The 24,363-nt window shown below is 44.6% G+C and overlaps 1 protein-coding gene across 2 annotated transcripts in view; it reads left to right on the plus strand.

The window, feature by feature from the left end:
- The first annotated feature begins 10,963 nt into the window (after positions 1-10,963).
- LOC135544518 (splicing factor, suppressor of white-apricot homolog) overlaps positions 10,964-24,363 on the plus strand; it is a 140,887-nt gene continuing 127,487 nt past the window's right edge. The window contains exons 1-4 of one of the 2 annotated variants that reach the window (XM_064972191.1): positions 10,964-11,354; positions 12,934-13,097; positions 20,231-20,362; positions 22,034-22,110. In XM_064972191.1, the coding sequence (XP_064828263.1) occupies positions 11,155-11,354; positions 12,934-13,097; positions 20,231-20,362; positions 22,034-22,110 (573 nt within the window). In that variant the 5' untranslated portion in view covers positions 10,964-11,154. The remainder of the gene's footprint in view (positions 11,355-12,933; positions 13,098-20,230; positions 20,363-22,033; positions 22,111-24,363) is intronic. The other variant, XM_064972192.1, reaches the window with a different exon arrangement.

Here is a 24,363-nt window from a genome sequence, read left to right on the forward strand (position 1 = left end):
AGTTGGAATAGGGTCCAGAATGCAGCTTAAAGGTTTAGAGGCCATGATTATTTTCATCAATGTGTCAAGAGATATAGTATTAAAAAACTTGACAATCTCCTTGATCCTAGGTCCTGGCAGAGTTGTGCAGACTCAGGACAACTGAGCTTTAGAGGAATGCACAGATTTAAAGAGGAGTCCGTAATTTGCTTTATAATGATCATAATCTTATTGTAAAAAGAAGTACATGAGTTTATCACTGCTGAAGTGAAAGCCATCCTCCATTGAGGATTGCTGCTTTTTAGTTAGCTTTGCGACAGTGTCCAAAAGAAATGTTGGATTATTCTTACTTTCCTCAAGTTGGAAAAATAGGATGATCGAGCAGCAGTGAGGGCTCTTTGATACTGCACAGTACCGTCTTTCCGAGCTCGTCGGAAGACTTCTAGTTTGGTGTGGCGCCATTTCCGTTCTAATTTTCTGGAAGCTTGCTTCAGAGCTCAGGTGTTTTCTGTATATCAGAGAGCTAGTTTCTTATGTTACTTTAATTATGTCACTTTAACCTGTTGCGACGAGCAATCCCGTATCCGGGAGCGTAATCATAGCCTCGAGTTCATTACCATAACGCAACGTTAACCTCTTGAAACTCTAGGGGCGCTATATCATTTTTGGATAAAAAGACGTGCCCGTTTTAAGCGCAATATCTTGTCACAAAAAGATGCTCGACTATGCATATAATTGGTAGCTTTGGAAAGAAAACACTCTGACGTTTCCAGAACTGCAAAGATATTTTCTGTGCGTGCCCTAGAACGTGAGCTACAGGCAAAACCAAGATGAGACGGCATCCAGGAAATGAGCAGGATTTTTGAGGCTCTGTTTTCCATTGTCTCCTTATATGGCTGTGAATGCGAGAGGAGTACGTCTGCCCTTTCTATCGTTTCCCCAAGATGTCTGCAGCATTGTGACGTATTTGTAGGCATATCATTGGAAGATTGACCATAAGAGACCACATTTACCAGGTGTCCGCCCGGTGTCCTGCGCCGAAATGGGTGCGCAAAAGTCAGCTGCAAGTATTTTTCCACAGAATTCAGAGAAGAATGCAGGCTTCCACGAACGATATAAACTGCGCATTTGCTATGTAACTGAGAGTCTCCTCATTGAAAACATCCGAAGCTCTTCAAAGGTAAATTATTTTATTTATTTGGTTATCTGGTTTTTGTGAAAATGTTGCGTGCTAAATGCTACTCAAAATGCTAAGCTAGCTTAGCATACTCTTACACAAATTAGTCAATTGCTATGGTTCAAAAGCATATTTTGAAAATCTGAGATGACAGTGTTGTTAAGAAAAGGCTAAGCTTGTGAGCCAATGTATTTATTTCATTTCATTTGCGATTTTCATTCATAGTTAACGTTGCGTTATGGTCACGTTTGGCTAAGAAAAAAAACAGAAAATTCAGTCATTACAACGCAAACTTTTTTCCAAATTAACTCCATAATATCGACAGAAATATGGCAAACGTTGTTTAGAATCAATCCTCAAGGTGTTTTTCACATATCTTTCGATGATAAATCATTCGGGGCAGTTGACTTTCTCTTCTGAACTAAATGGAAATGTGCATGCACCTGGAGATTACGCAATAGTTTCGACGGAGGACACCGAGCGGACACCTGGTAAATGTAGTCTCTTATGGTCAATTTTCCAATGATATGCCTACAAATACGTCACAATGCAGCAAACACCTTGGGGAAATTACAGAAAGTGTAGGCTCATTCCTTGCGCATTCACAGCCATATCAGGAGACATTGGAACACAGCGCCTCCAAAATCTGGCTCACTTCCTGTATGAAATTTCATCTTGGTTTCGCCTGTAGCATTAGTTCTGGGGCACTCACAGACAATATCTTTGCAGTTTTGGAAACGTCAGAGTGTTTTCTTTCCAAAGCTGTCAATTATATGCATAGTCAAGCATTTTTCGTGACAAAATATCTTGTTTAAAACGGGAACGTTTTTCATCCAAAATGAAATACTGCCCCCAGAGGTTAATAATGTTTGCATATCTTGTATTACTCATCACATATGTATAAACGGTATTTTATACCATCTATTGCATCTTGTCATCTTGGTCATCCATATATTTATATGTATAGTTGAAGTCGGAAGTTTCATACACTTAAGTTGGAGTCATTAAATCTTGTTTTTATTTTATTTTATTATTATTAAAAAATTACCCCTTTATCTCCCCAATTTTGTGGTATCCAATTGTTTTAGTAGCTACTATCTTGTCTCATCGCTTTCAATTAAGGTTGAAAGTCATGCATCCTCCAATACACAACCCAACCAAGCCGCACTGCTTCTTAACACAGCGCGCGCATCCAACCCGGAAGCCAGCCGCACCAATGTGTCGGAGGAAACACTGTGCACCTGGCAACCTTGGTTAGTACGCACTGCACCCGGCCCGCCACAGGAGCTGGTGCGCAATGAGACAAGGACATCCCTACCGGCCAAACCCTCCCTAACCCGGACAACACTAGGCCAATTGTGCGTCGCCCCATGGACCTCCCGGTCACGGCCGGTTACGACAGAGACTAGGCACGAACCCAGAGTCTCTGATGGCACAGCTGGCGCTGCAGTACAGCGCCCTTAACCACTGCGCCACCCTGGAGGCTAAAACTTGTTTTTCAACCACTCCACAAGTTTCTTGTTAAACAAACTATAGTTTTGGCAAGTCGGTTAGGACATCTACTTTGTGCATGACACAAGTCATTTTTCCAACAATTGTTTACAGACAGATTATTTCACTTATAAGTAACTGTATCACAATTCTAGTGGGTGAGAAGTTTACATACACTAAGTTGACTGCCTTTAAACAGCTTGGAAAATTACAGAAAATTATGTCATGGCTTTAGAAGCTTCTGATAGGCTAATTGACATAATTTGAGTCAATTGGAGGTGTTCCTGTGGATGTATTTCAAGGCCTACCTTCAAACTCAGTGCTTCTTTGCTTGACATCATGGAAAAATCAGCAAAGACCTCAGAAAAAAATTGTAGACCTCCACAAGTCTGGTTCATCCTTGGGAGCAATTTCCAAATGCCTGAAGGTACCACGTTCATCTGTACAAACAATAGTACACAAGTATAAAACGAGTCCTATAGCGACATAACCTGAAAGGCCGCTCAGCAAGGAAGAAGCCACTGCTCCAAACCCAACATAGAAAAGCCAGACTATGGTTTGCAACGGCACATGGGGACAAAGATCGTACTTTTTGGAGAAATGTCCTCTGGTCTGATGAAACAAAAATAGAACTGTTTGGCCATAATGACCATCATTATGTTAGGAAGAAAAAGGGGGAGGCTTGCAAGCCGAAGAACACCATCCCAACAGTGAAGTACGGGGATGGTAGCATCATATTGTGTGGGTGCTTTGCTGCAGGACAGACTGGTGCACATCACAAAATGGCAGGCTTCATGAGAAAGGAAAATTACGTGGATATATTGAAGCAACATCTCAAGACATTAGTCAGGAAATTGAAGCTTGGTCTCAAATGGGTCTTCCAAATGGACAATGACCCCAAGCATACTTCCAAAGTTGTGGCAAAATGTCTTAAGGACAACAAAGTCAAGGTATTGGAGTGGCCATCACAAAGCTCTGACTTCAATCCTATCGAAGATTCGTGGGCAAAACTGAAAAAGCGTGTGCGAGCAAGGAGGCCTACAAACCTGACTCAGTTACACCAGCTCTGTCAGGAGGAACGGGCCAAAATTCACCCAACTTATTGTGGGAAGCTTGTGGAAGGCTACCCGAAACGTTTGACCCAAGTTAAACAATTTAAAGGCAATGCTACCAAATACTAATTGAGTGTATGTAAAGTGGTGATCCTAACTGACCGAAGACATGGATTTTTTACTTGTATTAAATGTCAGGAATTGTGGAAAACTGAGGTTAAATGTATTTGGCAAAGGGGTATGTATTCTTCTAACTTCAACTGTATATATTCTTATTCCATTCCTTTACGTAGATTTGTGTGTATTCGGTAGTTGTGGAATTGTTCCATTAGTTGTTAGATATTGCTGCACTATCAGAACTAGAAGCACAAGCATTTTGCTACACTCGCAATAACATCTGCTAACCATTTGTATGTAATCAATAAAATGTAATTTGATTTGATTTACAGTGAAATACTTATTTACAAGCCCTTAACCAACAAATACTTCAGTTTTAAGAAAAAGTGTTAAGTAAAAAATAGATAAGTTAAAAGTAACAAATTATTAAAGAGCAGCAGTAAAATAACAGTTGAGTTAAAACGACTATGCATAGAAAATAAACAGAGAGTAGCAGCAGCTTAACAGAGTGTGCATGTGTGGGGGTATAGAGGTTTAGAGGTCCTGGATGGCAGGAAGCTTGGCCCCAGTGATGTACTGGGCCATTCACACTACCCTCTTTAGTGCCTTGCGGTCAGAGGCCGAGCAGTTTCCATACCAGGCAGTTATGCAACCAGTCAGGACGCTCTCGATGGTGCATCTACAGAACTTTTTGAGGATCTGAGGACTCATGCCAAATCTTTTCCGTCTCCTGAGGGGGAATAGGCTTTGTCATGCCCTCTTCACTACTGTCTTGGTGTGTTTGGACCATGATAGGTGTGTTTGGACCATGATAGTTTGTTGGTGATGTGGACACCAAGGAACTTGAAGATCTCAACCTTCTCCAATGCAACCCCGTCGATGAAAATTAGTGAGTGCTCGGTCCTCCTTTTCCTGTAGTCTACAATCATCTCCTTTGTCTTGATCACGTTGAGGGAGAGGTTATTATCCTGCCACCACACTGCCAGGTCTCTAATCTCCCTATAGGATGCCTCATCGTTGTCGGAGATCAGGCCTACCTCTGTTGTGTTCTCGGCAAACATAATGATGGTGTTGGAGTCGTGCCTGGCCATGCAGTCATGGATGAACAGAGAGTACAGGAGGGGACTGAGCATGCACCCCTGAAGGGCCCCCTTGTTGAGGATCATTGTGGCAGATGTGTTGTTACCTACCCTTACCACCTGGGGGTGGCCAGTCAGAAAATCCAGGTTCCAGTTGCAGAGGGAGGTGTTTAGTTCCAGGGTCCTTAGTTTAGTGATGAGCTTAGAGGGCACTATGGTGTTGAACGCTGAGCTGTAGTCAATGAATAACGTCCTCATGTAGGTGTTCCTTTTGTCCAGGTGGGAAAGGGCAGTGTGGAGTGCAATAGAGGTTGCGTCATTACATTTACATTTACATTTAAGTCATTTAGCAGACGCTCTTATCCAGAGCGACTTACAAATTGGTGAATTCACCTTCTGACATCCAGTGGAACAGCCACTTTACAATAGTGCATCTAAATCATTTAAGGGGGGGTGAGAAGGATTACTTATCCTATCCTAGGTATTCCTTGAAGAGGTGGGGTTTCAGGTGTCTCCGGAAGGTGGTGATTGACTCCGCTGTCCTGGCGTCGTGAGGGAGTTTGTTCCACCATTGGGGGGCCAGAGCAGCGAACAGTTTTGACTGGGCTGAGCGGGAACTGTACTTCCTCAGTGGTAGGGAGGCGAGCAGGCCAGAGGTGGATGAACGCAGTGCCCTTGTTTGGGTGTAGGGCCTGATCAGAGCCTGGAGGTACTGCGGTGCCGTTCCCCTCACAGCTCCGTAGGCAAGCACCATGGTCTTGTAGCGGATGCGAGCTTCAACTGGAAGCCAGTGGAGAGAGCGGAGGAGCGGGGTGACGTGAGAGAACTTGGGAAGGTTGAACACCAGACGGGCTGTGGCGTTCTGGATGAGTTGTAGGGGTTTAATGGCACAGGCAGGGAGCCCAGCCAACAGCGAGTTGCAGTAATCCAGACGGGAGATGACAAGTGCCTGGATTAGGACCTGCGCCGCTTCCTGTGTGAGGCAGGGTCGTACTCTGCGGATGTTGTAGAGCATGAACCTACAGGAACGGGCCACCGCCATGATGTTGGTTGAGAACGACAGGGTGTTGTCCAGGATCACGCCAAGGTTCTTAGCGCTCTGGGAGGAGGACACAATGGAGTTGTCAACCGTGATGGCGAGATCATGGAACGGGCAGTCCTTCCCCGGGAGGAAGAGCAGCTCCGTCTTGCCGAGGTTCAGCTTGAGGTGGTGATCCGTCATCCACACTGATATGTCTGCCAGACATGCAGAGATGCGATTCGCCACCTGGTCATCAGAAGGGGGAAAGGAGAAGATTAATTGTGTGTCGTCTGCATAGCAATGATAGGAGAGACCATGTGAGGTTATGACAGAGCCAAGTGACTTGGTGTATAGCGAGAATAGGAGAGGGCCTAGAACAGAGCCCTTGGGGACACCAGTGGTGAGAGCGCGTGGCGAGGAGACAGATTCTCGCCACGCCACCTGGTAGGAGCGACCTGTCAGGTAGGACGCAATCCAAGCGTGGGCCGCGCCGGAGATGCCCAACTCGGAGAGGGTGGAGAGGAGGATCTGATGGTTCACAGTATCGAAGGCAGCCGATAGGTCTAGAAGGATGAGAGCAGAGGAGAGAGAGTTAGCTTTAGCAGTGCGGAGCGCCTCCGTGATACAGAGAAGAGCAGTCTCAGTTGAATGACTAGTCTTGAAACCTGACTGATTTGGATCAAGAAGGTCATTCTGAGAGAGATAGCGGGAGAGCTGGCCAAGGACGGCACGTTCAAGAGTTTTGGAGAGAAAAGAAAGAAGGGATACTGGTCTGTAGTTGTTGACATCGGAGGGATCGAGTGTAGGTTTTTTCAGAAGGGGTGAAACTCTCGCTCTCTTGAAGACGGAAGGGACGTAGCCAGCGGTCAGGGATGAGTTGATGAGCGAGGTGAGGTAAGGGAGAAGGTCTCCGGAAATGGTCTGGAGAAGAGAGAAGGGGATAGGGTCAAGCGGGCAGGTTGTTGGGCGGCCGGCCGGCACAAGAAGCGAGATTTCATCTGGAGAGAGAGGGGAGAAAGAGGTCAGAGCACAGGGTAGGGCAGTGTGAGCAGAACCAGCGGTGTCGTTTGACTTAGCAAACGAGGATCGGATGTCGTCGACCTTCTTTTCAAAATGGTTGACGAAGTCATCTGCAGAGAGGGAGGAGGGGGGAGGGGGAGGAGGATTCAGGAGGGAGGAGAAGGTGGCAAAGAGCTTCCTAGGGTTAGAGGCAGATGCTTGGAATTTAGAGTGGTAGAAAGTGGCTTTAGCAGCAGAGACAGAGGAGGAAAATGTAGAGAGGAGGGAGTGAAAGGATGCCAGGTCTGCAGGGAGGCGAGTTTTCCTCCATTTCCGCTCGGCTGCCCGGAGCTCTGTTCTGTGAGCTCGCAATGAGTCGTCGAGCCACGGAGCGGGAGGGGAGGACCGAGCCGGCCTGGAGGATAGGGGACATAGAGAGTCAAAGGATGCAGAAAGGGAAGAGAGGAGGGTTGAGGAGGCAGAATCAGGAGATAGGTTGGAGAAGGTATGAGCAGAGGGAAGAGATGATAGGATGGAAGAGGAGAGAGTAGCGGGGGAGAGAGAGCGAAGGTTGGGACGGCGCGATACCATCCGAGTAGGGGCAGTGTGGGAAGTGTTGGATGAGAGCGAGAGGGAAAAGGATACAAGGTAGTGGTCGGAGACTTGGAGGGGAGTTGCAATGAGGTTAGTGGAAGAACAGCATCTAGTAAAGATGAGGTCGAGCCTGCCTTGTGGTAAGGGGGGGAAGGTGAGAGGGTGAGGTCAAAAGAGGAGAGGAGTGGAAAGAAGGAGGCAGAGAGGAATGAGTCAAAGGTAGACGTGGGGAGGTTAAAGTCGCCCAGGACTGTGAGAGGTGAGCCGTCCTCAGGAAAGGAGCTTATCAAGGCATCAAGCTCATTGATGAACTCTCCGAGGGAACCTGGAGGGCGATAAATGATAAGGATGTTAAGCTTGAAAGGGCTGGTAACTGTGACAGCATGGAATTCAAAGGAGGCGATAGACAGATGGGTAAGGGGAGAAAGAGAGAATGACCACTTGGGAGAGATGAGGATCCCGGTGCCACCACCCCGCTGACCAGAAGCTCTCGGGGTGTGCGAGAACACGTGGGCGGACGAAGAGAGAGCAGTAGGAGTAGCAGTGTTATCTGTGGTGATCCATGTTTCCGTCAGTGCCAAGAAGTCGAGGGACTGGAGGGAGGCATAGGCTGAGATGAACTCTGCCTTGTTGGCCGCAGATCGGCAGTTCCAGAGGCTACCGGAGACCTGGAACTCCACGTGGGTCGTGCGCGCTGGGACCACCAGATTAGGGTGGCCGCGGCCACGCGGTGTGGAGCGTTTGTATGGTCTGTGCAGAGAGGAGAGAACAGGGATAGATAGACACATAGTTGACAGGCTACAGAAGAGGCTACGCTAATGCAAAGGAGATTGGAATGACAAGTGGACTACACGTCTCGAATGTTCAGAAAGTTAAGCTTACGTAGCAAGAATCTTATTGACTAAAATGATTGAAATGATACAGTACTGCTGGCTGCGTTGTTGACTTTGTAGGCTAGCTGGCAGTGGCTGCGATGTTGACACTACACTAATCAAGTCGTTCCGTCGAGTGTAATAGTTTCTACAGTGCTGCTATTCGGGGGCTAGCTGGCTAGCTAGCAGTGTTGATTGCGTTACGTTACGTTAAAAGAACGACAATAGCTGGCTAGCTAACCTAGAAAATCGCTCTAGACTACACAATTGTCTTAGATACAAAGACGGCTATGTAGCTAGATAGCTACGATCAAACAAATCAAACCGTTGTACTGTAATAGTTTCTACAGTGCTGCTATTCGGGGGCTAGCTGGCTAGCTAGCAGTGTTGATTGCGTTACGTTACGTTAAAAGAAGTCATCTGTGGACCTGTTGGGGCAGTATGAAAATTGGAGTGGGTCTAGGGTTTCTGGGATAATGGTGTTGATGTGAGCCACGACCAGCCTTTCAAAGCACTCCATTAATACAGACGAGAGTGCTACGGGGCAGTAGTAATTTAGGCAGATCACCTTAGGGTTCTTGGGCACAGGGACTATGGTGGTCTGCTTGAAACATGTTGGTATCACAGACCCAGTCAGGGACAGGATGAAAATGTGATGAAACTGGCTCTCATGAGGCCACAGGAAAGGCAGACAGAGTTACCTCTGCTGCAGAGGATAAGTTCATTAGAGTTACCAAATAAATGCTGCACAGAGTTCGAGTGACAGACACACCTCAACATCAACTGTTCAGAGTAGACTGCGTGCATCAGGCCTTCACGGTCGAATTGCTGCAAAGAAACCACTACTGAAGGACACCAAATAGAATAAGAGACTTGCTTGGGATAATAAACACAAGCAATGGATATTAGACTGGTGGAAATCTGTCCTTTGGTCTGATGAGTCCAAATGTTTTTGATTTTTGATTCCAACTGCCTTGTCTTTGTGAGACGCAGAGTAGATTAATAGAATATCTTTGCATGTGTGGTTCCCACCATTAAGCATTGAGGAGGTGTTATGGTGTGGGGGTACTTTGGTGGTGACACTGTCTGTGATTTATTTAGAATTCAAGGCACACTTAACCAGCATTTCTACCACAGCATTCTGCAGCGACACGACACGACCAAGCTGTCATCAAGGCAATTTTTAATTTTTAATATTTTTTATTTCACCTTTATTTAACAAGTGGGCCAGTTGAGAACAAGTTCTCATTTACAACTGCGACCTGGCCAAGTTAAAGCATAGCAGTGCGACACAAACAACAGCACGGAGTTACACATGGAATCCACAAACGTACAGTCAATAACACAATAGAAATGAAATCTATATACAGTGTGTGCAAATGAGGTAAGATTAGGGAGGTAAGGCAATAAATAGGCCGTAGTGGCGAAGTAAATACAATTTAGTAATTAAACACTGGAGTGATAGATGTGCAGAAGATGAATGTGCAAGTAGTGATACTGGGGTGCAAACAAAGGAGCAAAATTAAAATAAAACAATATGGGGGTTGAGGTAGTTGGATGGCTATTTACAAAGGGTGGCTATTTGAAGAATTTCAAATATAAAATATATTTTGATTTGTTTAACACTGTTTTGGTTTCTAAATGATTCCATATGTGTTATTTCATCATTTTGTAAAAATAAAGAAAAACCCTTGAATGAGTAGGCATTCCAAAACTTTTGACCGGTAGTGTATATAATTACATTTGAATAGTAATAATAATAATAATACAAAAAAAAATATATATATATATATATATAGTATTATTATTATTATTCAAACGTAACTGACACAGAGAATATCAACACAAAATATTTTTCAATATGTAAACATGAAATAAATAAATTAAATAAAACTAAATAGATAACTAATAATCACTACACATGAGTACTTGAAGATGTCAGAAACATTTTACATGCATTTTGATAAAAATGTAATAGGATAAGGGGTTACATTTGTTTAAAATTGTTATAATGTTGTAAGAATATATTGTTCATCTTGTCATTGACTAATTCTAGATATTTTAATAAATATTGCATTTTAGGCACAGATGTCAAATAGGCTATTTGTGTTTGTGTATGAATAATTTACCAGATACAAAGAGCAAACAATTAACTCAGTAGCTATGTTTTCATTCCAAAAATAACATACTACATCCTTCACTGTAAATATATGGGCCTTATCAATGAAATAAAACACGCAATTACTTAGCTGCTGGCTCTAAAATAACTTCACAAGATAAACAGAGGAGAAAACTCAGGCTGGACGAGGGGTTCTGAAGTATACATGTCTCTGTCGAAAGTTATTTCACAATCACATGGTAGCGCAATCAACATACAAAAAGAGAGCGTAGTAGCTAATAAAATGACAGATTATGTGTTATTTATTATCAACATCAATAAATAATTAATCCAGTTTTTTTCTCATCAGAATATCGGGATATAGAATATATAACTTGAAAGATTTGATTTACGTGTGGTGTTTTCCATCTTGAAGTTGAATTAACGAATCTGCAGACATGAACCATAAAGCATATTTACTAACTTTTCCAACATGGCTGCACATGTTAGATCTGTTTTTTGTGAGTATGTTTATTGTGGCATTTCGCACCTCTTTTTTTAAAGAAGAAAGAAAGACTTTGTAGTACGACAGTAATTAAACGATAGTGATATATCATATCTAACGTTAGTTATCGCACTAGCTTTCTTTTACGTGTTTTCACGTGCTAATTTGGAATGTATCGGCGCGGCGGGGGCAAGAGGGACCACAACAACAAGACGGTGAAGAAGAATGAGAGTGACAGCAAAAAATATGCCGAGCTTTTGGTGTTCGGCTATGCCTGCAAGCTGTTCCGGGACGACGAGAGGGCTCACTTCCACGAACAGGGCAAACAGCTCATACCATGGATGGGGGACAAGAACATCCTGATTGATAGGTCGGTTGAACAAACCTAGACGGAATTGTTATCCTAACCAACTTTCCTAATCAGATCTGTCTTTCGAAGGGACCGATCGGATTATTGTTTTGCTGAAGGCGTAGTTTTCCAAATATAACCGTCACATGAAAGTACAAGTGTGTGCAAACCATTTTATCTAGCTTCCTTAATAAATGTCAGTTTTGGCCTCATGAAAACGAAGATACATTAGCTATTAACAAAAGGAAGCAGAGGCTTCCTCCACTATTTGGGTCATATTTCAGCTGTGAACAAGCTCTACATGAGACTGAAAGTTGTCTAAAATTGCCCCCCCCTTGTTTGCAGGGTTTTGGACTATAGATCGTCTACAAGTTATATTGTATTCAACTTTGTATTACTTAACTGCCCATTGCCCTTTTTAAGGGAGGCTTATGTGTCTTGGTGTATTTGTATTTGCTCTGGTAGCTTCAACATGAGAATATTAAGTTAAGTATGGTATTCAGTTCAGTTAATTCCAAGACAATTTGGATGTAAACAACCAAACATATCTAAATGCCTTTCACTAAACTGAATTCAAATGAGAACTTCAAACCTTACCAACAAGTCACCAAGAAATCGAATTTGTTGATAATACCACGGCAAATTCAACCCAAACTACTACTGTATGTCAAATATGTGAATTAAGGTGGTTCACAGTAATTCATGTCAAAATGTAGGGTCTTATACTGTTGACTAATGCCTGCCAAGTATCCCAGCTCAGTTGTTTCCCTTTTGCTTTCAGTTGTTCATTTCTAATAACATTTTCTTGCAGGCTGTAAAGCATGTTGGCAATGATGACCTGTAAAAGTAGTTGTTTGTTTATTTGGAAATAAACCCACTTGAACCATGAAGGGGGGTACATTATGTTGGCCCTTCATGGTCTCGTTGAGCCACCTTAATCTTTTTGGGCCTGTCTCTTGTTTCCAATGTATGTGTGTGTCTCTCTATCACATAACCAGCCCTTATTTCCCCAGCTAGTAGCCTAAGGCTAAGGGGTCCTGCCTGACCCCCCAATGCCAACCCCAGTGCCCACTTCTCTCTTTCGACGAAGGAACTCTGGAGAGGTGGAAGAGGGGAGCGAACGCAGGAAAATATCGTCCGTTTGGGTTCTTACGGATAGGTATTTATGTGCTCGGGTTTGTGTGGATGTACCTTTTTTACAGATATAGGAGGATTGGTGAGTGTTATAGGGGGGAAACTTGAACCTTGTAAGGTAAGAGGTGTTGTTTTCTTTTGGTTTGTTTCTGTGTTTATGCAGGGATGTTGCTCCGTAGCAATTTGTTGAGAGAGGAATGAGATTCACAGAGTAAGTTTGCCAGAAAACTGCACCTAGAGAGCCTACGTCGGGAGTTGTTCAGGTTATTGTGTCTGTATTGTGACGAGATTGCTCAGTTCCAGTACCATACACTCCCTCATGAAAGACTTGTGAATGAGGTAGTACTTTTTGTTGTTAAAAACTCTTTGTTTTAGGGTCCAACCTGTGTTGGTAAGTAGGTCCATGTGTTGTCTTTTCTCTCAATTGGCTTGCTCCATGTCTCTAACCCCTCTCTTCACCCTACAGGTATGATGGGCGTGGTCACTTACATGACCTCTCGGAGTACGACGCAGGCTCGTGGAACAGAGACTACCAGCTGTCCGAGGAGGAGGCCAGGATCGAGGCCCTGTGTGATGAAGAGCGGTACCTGGCCATGCACACAGACCTGCTGGAGGAAGAAGCCAGACAAGGTAGGCCTATCAGATTCACAGCTGGGGGCATCATACTCTGTCTGTGGTGTCTGAACTGCTGTGCAATGCCTCGGCTCATCTGGATAAGCTGTGGAAGACAGTGGTGAATTCATTATTTCACGAAGTGCTCATGCGTTTCAATCGCAAATTTGTGGGGACATTCAGCCTCTGCATTTGGCATCTGTTTCAGATGACTGGAAGTTCTAACTGAAAGGAAAACAAAAACACTATGCAACAATTAGGTTCTACATAAAGTGCCAAAGTGAATAATGGAAGGAATCCCCTTATGTTCACCGGGCAGAATGAGCTTTCAAAAGGCTGTAGTTTCAGTGATGTATTCTGCAACACCTCCATCAACAGAATGTTTTCAGGCACTGGAAGGTTGTTTTGATTACAGTATGCTAATGTGCCCTTCTCTCTGTACTGGCAACAGAAAGGCCATGTTATCCTAGGTAATAACCTCAGTTCAATTTCCACATTCTGATCTGATTCCTATTTGGATGACAAAGAAAAGTATGGCAGTGAACCTATGTCAAAGATGATGAGAGAGTTTGAGAGGGTAGATTCTATGTAGCCTAAAGTACGGGGGTCATTTCAGTGCATGCAGCCCCTCTAGTAAGTAGGTTTGTGAGGTCCATGATAGGGCTGGGTGATATGGCCAAAATGTCATATGGTATTTGATGTTTTTGATTAATAAAAGTTCTAAATTTGCTTTGAGTAGTGTGTAACCCTAGGGTGGAATCATATATTCTAAATTATTTCAATGGGTCTTTCTCCATTCGTATTGTTTTATACTGTTCAATTCAACTTCAACCTAAAATAATTTCCTGCATATTCATACATTTCTGCTTTTCCTGCACTCATTTGAGATCATTTCCACACTGCCTCGATATAGTCAAAATAACAGGCCTTATTTTTAACCAAATCTTGCAATTGCGATTTAGATCAAAACACTTGGGTGAACTTTTGCAATCATGGACATAGAATATTTATTATAATTCTATAGTTAGAATATAAATAATAGTGGGCACTTTGAATACAGTGTTGTTTGACATGACAACAAATGAAAATACCATTGACGAGTTATTGGGACAGTGAAGGAACCAAAGTGATGGTCCGTGTTTCCTAGGAGACCCTATAATCTTTGGCTACATTAAATCTTTATTCATATAGCCAACATACATTTACATTACATTTAAGTCATTTAGCAGACGCTCTTATCCAGAGCGACATATTCATGCTTTGCCTATTCCTCTTTGATTTAGAAGACACTTGCACAAATAACATGCTGATTAAAGCCTTCACTGTTACGGAGTCTAGTTGATAGGTAATCGACTAGCCGGACTGTTCCCCGGACTCCAGTTGTACGATGCACTAACAAGGCTATTGAACCTGACATTGGTGTCTGTCTTTATTCATTTATCCAACATATCATACCGAAACATGGTATCAGAAGTGGCTTGGAAAACACACGTTTGTTATTTTTGTAGCTAAGTACAGTATATGCGCAGTTACGTTCCATATGCGAACACACGCCGTTTCCTACTCACAACACTGATCAACTCGTTGTTAGCTAGCATCACTACCTACGTCGATGACTGAAGGCAAAGAAATCTCATATTCCATTGTTATGGCAGCGAACATTCCACCACCAAATCCCATGATTCTCACAGGGGACTGGAATACTAATTGGGACAACTTCAGGGATGAATTCGAGGACTATGCGCTGGCGACCGGTCTACATGACAAACCCAACGAGGTACAAGCTGCAACTCTGAGGAGTTTAATGGGCAGCGAATGCAGGCATATCTACCGGCACAATCTCACCCTCACAGCACGACAACAGGGTGATGCAAAGGCTATATTGGATGCATTGGAGAATTACTTCAAACCCGCCAGAAACGGTATTTACGAGCGGTTTGTTTTCGGAAGCTGCAAACAGGAAGAGGGTGAGTCGGTACACAACTTTGTAACCCGTTTGAGAGAGAAATCCGCCACTTGGGAATACGGGGGATTGAAAGATGAATTGATTCGTGACAAAATAGTGCTGGGAATTGCAAATGAGGATACACGCCGGCGTCTACTGAGGGAGAGAGACTTAACATTAGTAACTGCCATGGAAATGTGCCGCACTGCTGAAGTCACTGACATGAGAATGAGAGCAATGGAAATCGAAACCCCACGCTCCAACGTTGATACTGTTCACGCTGTTGCTAGGCAGACATTCAGACTAAACCAATCGAGGCAGAGCAATTCACCACGAACGGTGAACACAAAGCCCCGTAGCATGTAAATACTGTGGGAATACACACACACGTGGCAAAGAGCACTGCCCTGCCTACGGAAAACCATGCAGAGCTTGTGGAACTAATAATCATTTTGCAAAAGTGTGTCTCAAAAGCAAAAGAAGGGTGAGTGAGGGCAATATTCACTGTTGATGATGTCACTCAATGTTCAGAGCTGAACAGTGAAAGTGACATTTACGTGCATGAATCCATTGGGGCTGTACACTCAAGAGGGAAGAAATGGTTTGTGACACTACGATTACACAACAAGAAACAACAATGTCAACTGGATTCTGGTGCTACATGCAACGTAATGAGCTACAAAGACAAAATCAATCTGGCACCTGACACACATCTATTGCCCAGCGATACTAGACTAAAGCTGTACTCAGGAGAGCTAATGAGCTCTATGGGCACCTTTGAGACCGAATGTGTTATTCGGGGACGCAAACACAAGCTGGAGTTTGAGATTGTAAAAACCAGTCAATCCTCTCCTCTCAGGCTCCACATGCGAACGCCTGGGAAATGCAGTTCACTGTACCAAATGACCTGCACATTGTGGATCATGTCCAGCATGGACCCCTGTCCAAAGAACAACTACTCAGCAGATATGACGATGTATTCAACATGCCCGTTGAATCTGTGCCTGGGGAGGTACACTTTGAAGTGGATGAGAGCATCACTCCAGTCCAGTGTGCTCCTCGCAATGTGCACATTGCAATGAAAGTGGCTGTGAAGGCCCAGCTGGACAAGTATGAGGCCGATGGCCACATGACATCTGTGACTGAACCAACTGACTGGATCAGCAATATGGTCGTAGTGAAAAAACCAGAGAAGCTGAGGGTCTGCAGCGACCCAAAGCATCTGAACCAAGCACTGAAACGATCCCACTACATCATGCCGACACTAGAGGATGTCCTCTGTAAGCTTCCCAAGGCCAGGATTTTCACCTTGGTGGATGCCCGAGATGCATTCCTTCAATGCAAGCTGGATGAAGAAAGCAGCCTCATGACTACCTTCTGGACCCCCTGGGGTCGGAAACGCTGTCTCAAGCTCCCGTTTGGTGTCTCCGTGGCGCCTGAGATATACCAACGTAAGCAGCACGAGTTACTGGCTGGGCTCAAGGGCATTGAACCCATCGCCGATGATGTCCTGATCGTAGGCTGTGGTGACACAGACGAAGAAGCAGAACGCGACCACGATGTGAAGCTCCTGGCACTGATGGAGCGCTGCCGATCAGTTAAGCTTCGCCTTGGCCTGAAGAAGCTGCAGTTCAAGGTGAAAGACGTCCACTTCCATGGCCACATTCTCTCGGCAAAAGGCCTGAAGCCGGACCCAGACAAGGTCAGAGCGATCCTCGACATGCCAAACCCGTCTGACGCAAAAGGAGTACAGCGTCTCATCGGCTTTGCAAACTATCAGCAGTCTGTGAGCCTCTGCGCCGGTTGCTGGACAAAGACACACCATGGCACTGGCTACCTAAGCACGAGGCCGCAGTGCAGGAGATGAAATCTCTGGCTTCATCCATGCCAGTGTTGCACTACTACGACGTCATGAAGCCTGTCACAATCAAGAGCGACTCCAGCCAAAGGGGACTTGGATGCTGCCTTATGCAGGAAGGCCAGCCCGTTGCGTTTGCCTCGAGAGCGCTCACCCCACCGAACAAAACTATGCACAAATTGTGAAAGAGTGCCTCAGCATCGTCTTCTCCTGCCAGCGATTCCATCACTACTTATATGGGCGAGACCTGGTCACTGCTGAAACTGACCACAAACCCCTCCTTGCCATATTCAGTAAACCTCTCCTCAACGCGCCCAAGAGTCTTCAAAGCATGCTCCTGACTCTGCAAAACTACAGCCTGAAGGTCGTCTACAAGCCAGGACCAGAGATGTACATCAGCGACACACTGAGCAGGGCAACAACACAATGTACAGGCAGAGGCACTTGTCTATAAGCGGCAGGCCATCTGTTCGCTACAGCAGGAACAACAAGATGTTCAACAGATCAATCAGGCAGACTACTTAAACGTCACAGATCACTGCCTAGCCCAGATAAGGCAACACACTGACAAGGACGAACACCTACAGTCACTGAAGTCCATGGCTCTCGCAGGTTGGCCATACCTGAAAGAGGAGGCACCTTTCAGTGAGAGAATACTGGACCTTTCGAGATGAGATCAGCGTGCAAAATGGCGTCTTGTTCAGAGGTCAGAAGGTCATTATTCCCAAAACACTACGTCCAGAGATGTATGCTTACCCGCATACACTCCAGTCACGTTGGAGTTGACGCATGCTACCGCCAGGCTCGTGAAACATTATACTGGCCAAACATGCAAGCAGAAATTAAAGACTTTGTCAGCAACTGTACCACATGCAACGAGTACACTCATGAACAGCAAAAGGAAACCATGATGTCACACGAACTGCCCACAAGGGCCTGGCAAATCGTCAGCATGGACTTAGTCCTTTTGTCTGTGGTTGAATATCTTCAAATTGTTGATCACTACTCTGACTTTTGGGAAATTGAACTGCTCCTTGACTTGTCTGCAGAGACGGTCATAAAGCGCTGCAAGGCGCAGTTTGCAAGGCAAGGTCAGCCTGACAAGGTAATCACGGACAATGGCCCACAATTCACTGCACAGTTCAAGCGTTTCGCCTCAGAATGGGAGTTTGACCACGTGACCTCCTCTCCAAGACACCCAAAAGCAAATGGCAAGGCAGAATCAGCTGTCAAGATTGCAAAAAAACTGTTAAGCAGGGCCTTGCGCGACAGCAACGACCCATGGAAAGCGATCTTATAGTAGAGGAACACACCCACCGAAAACATGGACAGCAGCCCAGCACAACGCCTTCTGTCCAGACGTCTGAAGACTACCATCCCCGTAGCTAACAAGCTACTTGAGCCCTGCGTCATGGTTGGCGTCACGGACAAACTGCATCACAGAAAGCAGCTCGCTAAGTGCTTCTACGACCGAACTGCTCGAGACCGACCAGAGCTGGAGGTGGGTGAAACGATAAGGATGAAACCACCGGGAGACCACACAGGACTTTGGAGGCTGGGCACATGCCTACAGAGAGTTGCACCACGTTCTTACCTGGTGGATGTTGGTGGCTCCCTTTATCGTCGCAATCGGGTGGATCTGCGTGTAGCAGAGCAGACAAACCAGAACACGCCATACACTCACCTAGATGAGCTGGATCACAGTCCAGGCCTAAGGGTAAGGGGCGCAGAATTGAGACATGGGCCAACTGAAGGTGAGGCTTCTACCCCACCAAGCTCTCCAGCTCGTGCCCCTAATCCTACCCCTGTCAGAGCCAATACTTACTCACGGGTGGGTCGGCTGTGCAAGCCACCGGACAGGCTTAGGGAATATTAAAATATAAATTAACTTGCCCTTGGTTAATTAAAATATATTTTTTCTTAAATAATAAAATTAAATCAAAAAAAGGAAGATGATGACAACTGAAGTAAAAAGAACATGTAATGCCTTTTCTATTGTTATGACCTGACTCTTAAGAACTTAAATGTTATGCCTTTGTTTGCACTTTCTATTTAAAAGGATGATGTTACGGAGTCTAGTTGATAGGTAATCGACTAGCCGGACTGTTCCCCGGACCCCAGTTGTACGATGCACTAACAAGGCTATTGAACCTGACATTGGTGTCTGTCTTTATTCATTTATCCTACATATGTCATAAGGTGAATTCACCAATTTGTAAGTCGCTCTGGATAAGAGCGTCTGCCAAATGACTTAAATGTAAAAATGTAAATATCATACCGAAACATCCACCAGCACTGGTATCAGGCTGTATTGGCTACCCACGTCTGCTCTGAGTCAGTACTTTTATTAGCTAGTTAGCTAGCCAGCTAACTAGCGGTTAGCATTAGTGCTGGTGGATTAGTAGCATCTGTTATATGTGTGAAATTAGTATCGGTATAGTTTAGGTTCAGTTTCGAGGCAATTCTCAGGGTGAGTATCAGCTATGCATTGCACTTTCAACTGTCGGAAGAAGGAGCGGATCAGGCCCTACTGTTGGGAGGAGGGGCAGCAGGAGAACCATTTAAAAAGAAATTACACAACCAGTTTTATGAGGGCAACTCCAGTTTTGTTTGTGATATAAGATTCGAACAACGGAAGTGTGTTATATAGACTTATTTAGGAAAAGTCAAGGATGGAACGGGGCATGAGTAAATAAATGGGAGAGTAAAAAAATGGCAGAGTAATAAAAAATAAATAAGTCATGATCAGTCAAACTGGCTGCTTTAGCAGTTTTAGTGTTAAGCTACAAACACAGACTAGCCTAAGGTTATTTTAGCAAGCTTTATAACGAGTTTGTCACTTATAATGAAATGGCACTGACGATTAGATAAGTGACCGTTTAAGGGAAATATGGTGTTTAATTCCCAAACTGACAGGATTGCATGAGTCATCATGTAATTTGTGTTACATTCGTCCCCTCATGCTGTTTGCCCTTGGGTAGTGGGGCTTTAGCAATTATCCATCTGTCCATTGTGGGAACACAAGACACATAAAAAATATCGATCATGTTAGATGTGATTTTGTCTTTCATTCCTCACCGTCCTTTACTATGAGATGAATTGCAACAGAAAAGGGGTTTTATAAGGTAAGACAAAATTCCATCTGGTTTAGTTTCTGTTATGTCAGCTCACGACACTTCACATCCTTGAAACTAGCTAGGATGGATGGAATGATAATTTTGAATCAATCCACTTCTTTTGTCTCATGCTAGAGGCAATCCGTACAGTAGCCTTCCAATACTGTGCTTTCCAATAAATTAACCGTACCATTCTCATGACTCTTTTAATGTGTATGTTTGTCCCACACAGAGGAAGAATACAAGCGTTTGAGTGAAGCTCTGGCAGATGAAGGCACCTATAACTCTGTGGGCTTCCGCTACAGTGCAGACTACTACGACCCTTCTCAACCCACTGAAGAAGAGGAGGCCAACAGGGAGACTGGTGAACACACACAATGATTTATTTAATCCCAAATCGCATTACAGTCCAAAAGGATTTAAACATTTTACGCACTCATATTCACAGTTCCTCACCACTTTCAACCACTGAACATTTCTCCTCTGACCTGCCCATAGAGGATGAGATAGCATCTGAACTTTTACACACACACACACACACACACACACACACACACACACGACAAATCAATCCGCCGGTGGAGAGGCTCGCACATTAGCTTCAATGAAAATCCTATGATACATTTTTTATCATGGCAGGCTCCCCGGAGACCCAAACCACTATTTGAAGCCCTGGTGCTATAAAAAAGAAAGCTTTTCAAGATTCAGCTCTGAATGTGAAATAGTTTTACTAGCTTGCAACTGTACTGACTGTTAATCACCTGTGAGGTCCAGTACTGGGCTCCAAACCCTCCACTAGGCTCTGTTTTGGCCCACTAACCACATGAATACTAAGGCCCAGATCCTGTTTGGTATCCCAGAGACAGCCTGCACTAGCCAGTCCCAAGTATCCACACATATTGAGGGTAAACCGATTCCAAAATGTGGACATTGTCTCAAAGCCTGAGGCACTTAGATAGAGAGTCTGTTATCTCATTGGCACTAAAGTATCTTTGCTTTGGACTTGACAGTCAATGTCAAGTCGTGACGGTCAGTCCAACATCTTGACTGACAACCTAACACTGGGGGAGGGAGTGTTAATGATGAGTGTCTGTCAGGACACTCTACTTCACGCCGGGCCTGGCTCTATCCTCTAATTAGACAGTCGTTCATAACACAGCTAACAGCAAACTGTTCTGCAGCTTGAAGTCTGTTAACAAAAGCCTAAATACCAGGCCTATTTATCAGCCAGGCCACTGCTATTATCAAGACCTAATGTCTCTGACAGCCCAACCATGCTAGCCCACACATTGTCAACGCGGAAATGAACTGTGTACCTATATCCTTAAATAAGAGATGTAGGGAAAGCTGTCAGCACTTGTGCCCCCCCCCCCCCTCTAGCCAGCATCCAGGTGCCCCTTCCTCAGCAGATGGTACAGACAGTACTATTGCTATGTGTCTGAGTGCTGTCATCAGTATCGTGTAACCTGGCCTAAGCGCTGCCTGGGATTACTCAGCAGTACAAACCCCCTCGTGTGTGTGTGGGGGGGGGGTTGATTTAGTCAGGGATGGAGTTCTCAGCATGAACCAATCATTTGGCTCTGTTGCGGTGCCGGCGCCGGGGCACACCTCGGGCGACTGGCGGAGAGCTTGATTAAATCTGCACAGTGGCATCCATTAACCGTAAAAAGGTCTAGGCTGGGCTTCTTGGCTGCCATTTTTGGCATTAAATGTGCTTACCCCTACATCCATCTGCAGCCTCCCCACAGTGAACCAAAGCATAAAATTGTAATCTAATTTCCAGCTGACTTGTCTGCCTATTATTTCACACTGGGGGGGATGGGGTTGGATGTTGTAAATAATTGTGACAGGGACCGCGCCCTCCCAGAAAGTTAAGATTAAGTAAAGCTGAAACTTTGAGTGCCTCGGGCAATGTGGCCGGATGAGAGTGGGTAGAGGGAGGAGAGGAGGAAACGTTGAGTGGCTGTGTTTCACAGTGAATTCTAATCTATTTTCCTCTCTTCTCTCTCTGACCTTATGGGTTGTTCCCCATCAGAAGAAGCAGAGCCGCAGGAGAGCGAGGAACCCTACGTGGCACCCCCGGGCCTGGCAATCCCCCCCGATGTGGAGCTGGTGAGTGCCCTACACAATGTCCCACTGCTTCATGCTTCTACAGTACGGACCACAGGGGTGCAGAATGGGTTTTGGGCAGATCAGAGTCATAACTACTTTTTAAATGGTGGGTCAGGCGGTCAACGGTTCCTTTTCTACAACAATTCCTATTATGGAGCCACAGAGAGAGTATAAGAAGGGAACAGAGCAGAGATACCAGCAGAACTTAGTCCCAGCTGGTGAGGGCTGTGTGTGAGAGGGTATTGATGTTGTGAGGCCCATCAGACTGCCAACAGACAGGTGGTGAGGCCAGAGACTAGGTGAACGATAAGGTGTCTGATCATCACTCACATCCTGCAGCCTGGGAGGAGTCTGAAAAGAGGAGTCTGTGCTGCCTTGGTTTGCATCAGCCAGTATCAGGGGGCCTGCATCCTGACTTCTCTCTCCATCTCAGTCCACCAGGACAGGCTGTCCACTCTTCTGCTGCTGCTTCCCCCATTGACTGCCGCTCGCCTTTCATCTGCAGGCTTCTTTTTATTGTAGACTGGGAGGCTTTCATCTCAGCATGGCCTTGATTCTCTCTCTCTCTCTCTCTCTCTCTCTCTCTCACACACACACACACACACACACACACACACACACACACACACACACACACACACACACACACACACACACACACACACACACACTCTAGCCAACTTCAGACTTCCGCAAACACACACACACACACACGAAGTGATTCAATAAAATGCATGTGACAGATAGTTCTCCCTCGCTCTGGCTGTCAAAGCGTCCTCTGTGATGTCCAGAGTAGACACACATTGTGAGACAATGGGCCCACCCACGCCACAGAATCCTTACCTGCTGATTTCTTTCTACGTGTCCTTGTAATGAGATTTCGATTGGGGACCCAGCAAAGCCCTTCCAATTGCTCTGCCTTGAAACGGTCAATTAGTCCAAGCCGGCACCATTCTCAGAATATATGATCTGAATTATTAATCTGTGGATGTGGCTGTATTTCCCCCACATTATCACAAGTCTGAGTGCTCAGGCAGCACGAGCAGACGGTCTGACATCCTGGGGGCTGGGGAGAAGGAATCAGCTCTCGCTCTGCCTCTCTGTATCATGACTCCATAAGAAGTTCCTTGTTCCTCATTTATCTTCATAATTGCAAGGTTATTTGCCGCTACGGAGCTTTCTACTCTCGCAAGCGCTCGGAGGCTCTGAATGCATTAGGAGTGTATGTGTAGAGGGACGCTACTACAGAGTGCAGGCCTAAGCGTCTCCTCTCCAAAGGTCTTCATTTATTATTCATTATTTTAGATTAATGAGAAATTTTATTTTCACGATTTGTCGCTCTCTTTTTTTTGGTACTCTGAGGGTACCTAACGAAAATGATTCACTGAAAGTACACAGCCTCAGTGATATTTAATAATGTATCACATCAAATCCAAATGATTTCTATTTTGTAAATGTATGTTAAAGTCAAGAAGCCATGGGATAGCCCCTTTTTTTTCAATTTTCATCTAAAATTACATACCGAATCTAACTGCCTGTAGCTCAGGGCCTGAAGCAAGGATATGCATTTTCTTGGTACCATTTGAAAGGAAACACTTTGAAGTTTGGACTTTGAATGTAGGAGAATATAACACAATAGAGCTGGTAGAAGAAAATACAACGAAAAAAACAACTTTTTTCTACAACCATCTTTGAAATGCAATAGAAACGTCCCAGTTCTAGCCATCACTCTGGTTGTAATTGCGATGGTGTCCACAAGATGGCAGCAGTGTATGTGCAAAGTTTTAGATGGATAACTTAAAGTATGAGCGTTCTCCATGACATTTAGTGTGAAGTCAACCAGAACCATTTGGGAAAATCGTGAAGAAGACAGTTGCATTCATATAAAAAATTTTATGCAAGAATATCATCAAATCTGTATACTTTGATTTACTTTTACAGTATTAGTAGCCATATTATAAGTTCAACATTTGCAAAACAACCAGTTTTCATAACTTCATAACTTATAATTTTTGTCCAAAAGGAAAAGGCATACTGTCGCAAAAGGTTAGCACATACATTTTGCAACAGACACAGGATTTCCGGATACTCCCGTAAAGCCCAGCTCATTTGCTATTTAGCTAGCTTTGTTTGACCCCGATTGGTGCTTATTTGACAAAGATACAGTCGTTCAAGTGAAGACATCCCGCGTCATCGGCGTGCCATGAAGGTGTTGCTCTCTGACCAAATATGGTGTCCTATAGGATATACTAC

The sequence above is a fragment of the Oncorhynchus masou genome, chromosome 8 (assembly GCF_036934945.1).
Source record: "Oncorhynchus masou masou isolate Uvic2021 chromosome 8, UVic_Omas_1.1, whole genome shotgun sequence".
NCBI lineage: Eukaryota > Metazoa > Chordata > Actinopteri > Salmoniformes > Salmonidae > Oncorhynchus > Oncorhynchus masou.